At 44.1% G+C, this 8,017-nt stretch overlaps 1 protein-coding gene across 1 annotated transcript in view; it reads right to left on the minus strand.

Annotated features, from left to right (window-relative positions):
* The window catches only part of LOC108573951 (homeobox protein homothorax), a 506,295-nt gene that overhangs the window by 442,730 nt on the left and 55,548 nt on the right, over window positions 1–8,017 (minus strand). The window contains exon 6 of the mRNA XM_017936443.1: window positions 1,431–1,481. Within this exon, the coding sequence (XP_017791932.1) occupies window positions 1,431–1,481 (51 nt within the window). The remainder of the gene's footprint in view (window positions 1–1,430; window positions 1,482–8,017) is intronic.

Below are 8,017 nucleotides of genomic sequence, written 5' to 3' on the forward strand. Positions count from 1 at the left end.
AATTTAGGAAAGTATTTTTTTTTAAAGGTTGACAAAATTTATGGTAACACTCTTCTTAATCTCAGATATTCACCGTAGAAAAATATTTCCTTGGGAAAAATTAACCTAGGTTTTTAATTAAATTTTCAAAGGTTTTTTAATGTCAGAGGAACGAGAAATCTCTATATTTGAAAATTTCACCCTTTTAACACTTTCGTGACCAAATCATTCTTTTCTAAGAATTTCTTATGTATTATTCTACCAATTATTGTTTGCAATGCACACTAAATTCGGGTGAATTTTTATTTGTAGCACTGAAACGCGACGTACGCAACATTATCGAGTGTATTCGTAAATAAAAATTAGAATAGCAAATTTGCATAGACGTTCTCTTTTCATATTACGTATCAGCTTTCCCGTGTAACCAACTGCACGAAGTCTAATTTCAGACATTTGTACACCGATTTACGTGGTTCCGGTTCACGGGAGGGGAGGACGAAAAAATCTCGGTACCGCTGGAGAAAGATGGCCGTTTCAATGTAAACAACTTTTGCACCGCGTTCGTACGTCTAGCGGCCATTGGACAGCTAAATGACGCCACTTACGAGAGGAACTCGGGCCCGTGAGCCAAGGTGTACAGCATAGACGACCGACGACGGCGACGAGGACGACGAGGACGGTCGACGACGGGTGGTGCAGAGCTTTCACTACAATTACGGAAAATTGCGCTCCGCTCGTAACAGTTGTTTTTCAAGCGTTACGAACAGCTTATCCGCCGCGACGCCCCGTAATCCTCGACAATTGGAGCGAACGCGGGAACACGCCGCTCGAGAGAGCGCTCGCCTAAACGCGCCGGTATGCCGATTTTTCTGCAATTTTTCCGCTAGTTGAAAGGACACTTAATTGATTGCTATTGAAAGTCGTTTATGATGTTTCAGGTAGAATTTGTATCCACGTTTTGTGAGTTCAATTTAACACCGTGCGCCACGAGCGTATTTTGATAGGATCAATTCGCAATTTTGGCAGAGTTTTGCGGTGAAATTTTTCAAATGGAAAAATTGCAAATTTTCGTGAATTTATTTTTGGGCATTTTGTAAATTTGCTTTAGTTTAATGTGAGTAAAGATTGAACGGAGCTTGAGAATACGAAATGTCGAATTTTTCATCATTCTAATCATTAACATAAAGGCCACGTAATTCTTATTAAATTACTATTTAAATATCCAAGGATTCCTGACATTATTAATTTACTTTTGCATTAGAATAAAAAATCCTATCCAACGGCAATGTCTTCTTGCAAAAATAAGGAAAAAATAATGGCTAAGTTGCTAAAATCGCGCAATTTCGTAAAATCACCATTTCGTTAAACATTTTCGCTAATTTTCATCCTTACGTTACACTTATCAAAGTTATCCTCTAAGAGAGACGATCGGAATCGCAAAAGGTACTCACCTTTTCGAGCTCGAGGAGGTGAAACCGGAGGACCTGGATCGCCTGGACCATCTGCAACAGGAAAAAAAGGAACCGAATAAAATTCGTTCGGCGGGACGGTGCACCGGATGGACACAAAGGACCAAAAGGGCCATACGAACACGGCAAAAGCAACGGAAAGACTTCTACCTCAACCGGGCATATACACATACACATACATATATATATATACACGTTCTCCATAGCAGAGCATAGGAATCGTTGGTAACGAACGATTCTCGACTTGCGTATATCGGTCGCGCCTCCATTTATTTCCCCTCTCTCCAAGTGAACAGAGCAGTAGAGAGAGGCTCCCGCGGACTATCGGTCGATTCACTCCGCGAGGATTAACGGGAATTAATTATTATTGCATCTGCACGCCGCTAATTGCAACCCCCCGAAATTCCGTGTGTGCGATTCGTGGGCGATCGATACACACGCTCTCGAACACCATCGATGATGGTGTGTACACAGGTTCAACGACCGTGACACGATAATCTCGAGTTAGTAAACGAAACACCGCTAGAAAATCCCTCCCTTCTCTCTCTCTCTCTCTCTTCGTTATTTGATAATTACTGAAAAAACTAACGATATCTCGTAATTTTCTCCAACGCACGATCTCTTCTCAAAGAGGATCGTCGTCGTGCCTTTGCTATCTGTTCGGAAACGTTCCACCGAGGTTTCTTCCACGCACACACACACACACACATGGTCTCCTTTTCTTTATTTCTCCGAATCGACATCCCACAGAGACCCATGTGCAGTATATAAATACGAGTTTTTCTAAAGCGGCAACACAACACACGGTCACGTTCACTCCCGTAGAGGTATCGAACGTGCATATTCTCGAGGCCCTCACGGCCATCGGCATAATTTTCCGATACGGCGTTACGTTTAAAGCCACCTCGAAGCCCTCTGCAATCTTCTCTCACTCTCGCTCACTCTCTTTCTTTGAACTCCCCTCTTTTGGTTTCTGTTGCAGGTACAGCTAAGGGGAGCGATCGAGAAGCGCGGTGAGGAAACGTGGCCGCCAGAGGTTCAGAACGCTAGCAGAAGCGGCGATTCAATTAGGCAAAGCGGCAATCTTAATTGTTAATTAACATTATATTTATGCAATTATGGTCCATTATGATTCCGCGCGGCCGATAACGAAGCGACCGCGATGAGTGCTCCCACAGATAGCGAGAGACCGAGAGGAGAGCCTTTCCTCCGCCTCTTTTTCTCCACCCTTTCCGCCGTACCACGATCCTGCTGCTGCTGCTGCTTCTTCTTTCTCGTCCCACAATGTTCGAGGCTTCACGCATCCTACTCGATCGAAGATCGAACACACGGGAGGAGAGGCTCACGTGCGCGGGCAGATACGAACAATTCGCAATCAGCCTCTAATGGAGAACGCGAGTGCAGATGGGTTTTCGAGGTGAAGAGAAACGCGACGGCCGGGTTGTTGAAAAGGGAGTCGTTACGGCGGAATTATTGTAATGGAGAGGCGATACGAGGCTTCGCGTGGAAACTCTGTTAATGGAAGATACGGTAAAAAATACTTGTGGGAACGAGGGATGTCGAGACGAATTTCGGACGAATTTTCTTTAACCCTTTGCAAGGTACGCACGATCGAGTTCTAGAATTAATAATAAATATAAATATCGTATTTTGGGAATTTCTGAAAAATTCGACAACTACCGCAAAGTATTTTTAAATCTAAAAAATTCCGAATTTTCGCAATCTAAGCAGAAAAATTCTAAATAAAGAAATCGCCCCAAAAAAGAAGGCACTCGATGAAAATCTTGTTCCGTAAAAAAGATCTAAAAAATTCCAAATTTCGTTATATCTAAATTCAAAAATCTCACCGAAAGGATTTTCACAATCTAATCACACCTAACGCAGAAATTCCAAATAAAGGAATCCCCAAGAAAAGGAAGGCACCGAATGAAAATCTTGTCCCGTAAAACACAGAAAGAAAACGAAGATTCTAATGCAATAACGAAGAACGCTAATGTTACAATGAAAGGACGTTGTCAGCACGCTCCAACGATGAGATAACAGCGATTCGCTGGATAATAAAGAACCGCCAATTGGACGCCGCGGGCCGGATAACGAAGTGAAAAGTGGCCGCGTTACGCGTCCCGTAAATATCATGCCGAACCGGCCGCGCTCGGGTTATAAAATCGAGGCCCGGTTGCGCTAAAACGGCGCGTAAAAGCGTGGATCACGGCCTGGTAGATCGGATCGAGCGTAATTAAACGCGTGATCTAAGTGTCTCGTTTCGTTCCTGGACAAGAACAACCTGTCTCTCCTTCTCTCTCTACAGTTCTGTCCCAAGCTTCCGCTTGTCCACGAAGAATAAACGACGGAAAAGCGATGATCGTCGCGTACGCTCGTTACTCGCAATTATCGAGCCGCGTAATTGGAAATGAAGGGTTAATCGATGCGTGTTCCGTGGCAGTAAAACGTTATTAGAATATCGTCTCGCCTCTTCTAAGCTCCTTTCTCCTTATCAGAACACACCGGCTCGCGATAGATGCGCCGATAACGATGTAGATTTCTTCGCCATTCTTGGCTAAGAAATCAACTTCTTACCGCTTCTACCTTGCTGGGCATTCCAATATAGGAAGACATATATCATCTAATTTTTCAATTCGACAATTTTACAATAATTAACTTTCTTATCGTTCGAGCACACGGTAGGTACATACTTATTTAATTTCTTAATCTGCTGAAAATACGTCTGTTCACGGGCAAGCCCGCGATCGTCTCTAATCGCCGCGAACAGTCATAAATCACCTTATTTCCAATTTCTCCCCAGTGATTTTACAATAATTAACTTTCTTATCGTCCCAAGCACACACAAGTACGTCGACTTAATTTCTTAATTTTCTCGAAACGCCTCTGTCCGATCGCTCTAATCGCCTGTAAACAGTTCGTAAACTGTGTAAATCATATGTCACCAGCGGTTTTCAATTTCTCCGCGATTCCACAATAATTAACCTTCTTATCATTCCAACACACAGCTACGTCAACGTAATTTCCCAATCTCCTCGAAAAGCACGAGTTGGCGAGCATTCTGATAGTCCGCAATCGCCAATGGACGAGCCAGTCGAGCCAACGAAGAGAGGTTCGAAAGAGTGGGAGTGGAGGTGAAGAGAAGAGAGAAAAAAAAAGACGGACGAAGAAAAAGAGAAGATGGTATCTCGCCTGGCGGTAACGAACGGACGCGCGCAACCCTGCAACCAGCCAGAGCTCGAGAGAGTTGACGAGATGGTGCGAGTCGAGGCGATCCGCCACGACGCATCTCTTCTGGGCTCTCTGCTGTCCGCTCTCGTACAATGTGTCCTCTATATCCAACCACGTTTCGGTTCTGTTGCTCTTGCAAACTGCTCGATGCCAGCCTCCACTCTGCCTCTCTCTCTCTCTCTCTCTCTCCGCCACCCTTCGTTTCCTTATCTCTTCCAGTCTGTTCGACGTTCACGCGTCTTTTCCCCGGCAAGATCGAACCGCGCTCGAGATCTTCGCGTGGTCCGGCATCGTCGAATTCTAACTTCCACGAGGAAGAAGAGCCGCATCGATGTTCCTTCGTGTACAATATCTCCTCTATACTCTACTCTATACATCTCTGTCGCTCATCGTGTTATTCCACGCATCCCCAACGCATTCTTCTCTCGCGATCTCCGTGGAGAGGTTTTGCCACGATCGCTCATCACGTGATATTAATTAGGCTTGCAGCAGAAGCAGAAGCAGTCGTCACGGGATGAAGAGAACCAAGAGGAGGATCAGAAGTAGAGGAGGAGGAGGAGGAGAAAAACTGCGAAACGCGCGAAGAAACCGGGGAGATGGTGTTATTTATAAGCAGACAGGGACGACGCAGTCGGAAGCGACGCCCGACGACGCGGCCCTCCCCGCTGTACACACACACACGCACACGCGCCAACGTACGAAAATGCCCGCCTCTTGTGCTTCCTTTTTCGTCTGTTTTTCACTCTGGAGAACGCCTTTTCCGGCGATCCACACTGCAACACGCTCGCGTATTTGATGCATGCTCGAGATACGAAGCGCGTACGCGCGTAAATGAGCGCCGTGTCGGGGCCCCGCGATTCACGGACGCTGATTTCGCCCGCTTTTTGTCCCTCCTCGCTCGCCCGTTTCGCGATGGTTTCTTTTCGGGAGAACGATGTGCGTGTCTGCTGGGAAGGATTTTCGAGTGGTTTAACCCTTCAACTTCTTGGCTCGACGCTTCATTTTTTTTCTTCGTTGCTCGGTTACTTATTGTTTCAAGTATCCTGGTGAGTGGGAAAAGTGTCGTGTGTCTGTCGTGTTTCGAATTTTTATAATTTTTATTTTCTATTTTTTTCTTCGAACGGTCAAATTAAAGTACCGAATTACACAGAAATATCGATGTGGATTGAATTCTCTATGAGCGTCGTCGATTTGTTTAACGAAAACGTGTTAAACAAATCATTTCCACACGTGTCTCTATGAATGTTAATTCGTAGACGTAACAGAATTCGGTGACATCGAGTGCATAATAGAAAAGAATGAATATTGGAACGAATTCGTAAGAAAATTTCGTTCACCGCTGAGCTGGTAAGTTTTCGACGCAACGACGTTCGAGTAGAATTAATTATAGCAGAGCAGTGCGATGCTTGGAAATTTTCAAGATTAATTTGGCAAAGTATATGGTAAAATATTCTGGTGAAGCGCTAAACGGTGCTGGTGTACGTCGCTCGACAACTTTTGGCGGCCAGTGTCCGCGTTCAATGCCAACTAATTTGCCCGAATTAAAGAGAACGAGACGGATCGCGAGGCCTCGGAATTAGACACGCCGCTCGAGATAATTGGCCATCGGCTTCTCAAACGATATATAACTCTTCTCGATATAATATAGATTCAAATTAGACGTTCGATAAGGCGTACATCGTATAATTCATCCGGCTAATTATTTCGCCGTAGATATAACGAAGAAAAGAAGAGAAAGAAAAAGAGGAAGAGAAAAAGAGTGGAATTTATACGTATAAGACAAAGAAGGGAAAGCAGGCAACAAAAGGTTCGAATTATTGGCACGAAGCGAGCAATCTAATTAAAGACCATCTTCGCACTGGTCCACAAATTAGCTATCGCGACAACGACGCTCGTTAGTCAGCGCCAATCAACTTCGTCATCCTCGACACCTACAAACCTCGCGATTTCTCCTCTCTCATCGATAATACCCCCACTGTAAAATTCCTTCCAGTTACGTTACTGTTAATTAATCCTTATTTATCGAGCCAATAGGAAAAGCAGATTCGAGCGGACGTGTGTGCGATGTCCAAAAAGAGAATCAAAATAGGGGAACCGTGGTGGATAAGTAGCAACTAGTTGGTCCTGAATTAATAGAGCTCAACTGTCTAATAACTGCAATTTAGTCGCAATTTTCCTAATACGTTAGGTCATTTTCCAAGTCTTTTCCAAATATATCAAGCGATTTTCCAATTTTTTCACAAATATATCACGCGATTTTCCAAATATTATTATTCGTAATTGCCTCACTTTCCATTTGATTTCCCACTTAAAATTCATATTTCTGCATCATACCGCTCACAATTATGTGTTCATCGGCGCTATTTTCCTTGCTCAAAGACGTGATAAATTTTTTTAAATGATTATATTTTTTTAGTAGATCAGTCCATCAGAAATATTGAAGCATTGCAACTAAAATACATATTACTATTTTAATCAACGATACACTGACCCCACTTGTGGTCGAAGATGCAACTCCTTCGAAACTGTATTACTCTACGAAACGAGTCATAGTGAATCATGCATGCGACATCGATGCGCACGAATTAATCGAGTGACCTGATAAAAAGGTTCGTAAGACAAATGAAATCTCCGATTTCTTCCTTAATTACCGGTTCGATTAAATTGCTCGTCGCAACGAAGCACGTTATAAATAAATCTACGACACACTCCTCTAATGCCTTCAAACGGGAATTCCGAATTCTCAAAATGTCACAAACATCTGTAAAATGAATTCTAAAATCTAACTCCTGCGTTTCTCTTCCCGTACTCCAGTATAATCACCTAAAAAAATCGCGATAAAATTCAGGTCAAGTCTTCCCACAAGCCACACAACAACAACGTTACCGAAATACACCTCCGATAAATCAACCGGAGGAAAAAGGCGAACAAGAACCGAGATCCCGAGAAAGAATTCATAAAATCACGCGTTGCATATGGATAAACTCTCGATGTTGATTCGCGAGGTGAGCACAGGTCGTTATCGAATCGAAACGCCTAATTAATGTAACGAATTGCTCGCGCGCCTCCGGATCGAAGAGGAAGAAGAAGGGTTCTCCGTTCGTACAAAGCCAGCTGGAAGTTTCGCAGCGGTCGGAACGGAGAAAGAAAGGAGGTGGAAAAGAAGAGGTCGGCCCTCCTCGCCTGGGAGCCGATATTCAACGGAATTTCCAGCCGGTCGGGAGGATCTACGACGTCGTAAATCTCGCGGGTGACGCGGCGCGGACCGATGTGATACTAAATAGAAATATGGATAAGCGCCGCGAGAGGCGAAAGAAGCGAAATAAATTACGCTCGCG

Source organism: Habropoda laboriosa, unplaced genomic scaffold (genome assembly GCF_001263275.1).
Source record: "Habropoda laboriosa isolate 0110345459 unplaced genomic scaffold, ASM126327v1 scaffold156, whole genome shotgun sequence".
Taxonomy (NCBI): Eukaryota; Metazoa; Arthropoda; class Insecta; order Hymenoptera; family Apidae; genus Habropoda; species Habropoda laboriosa.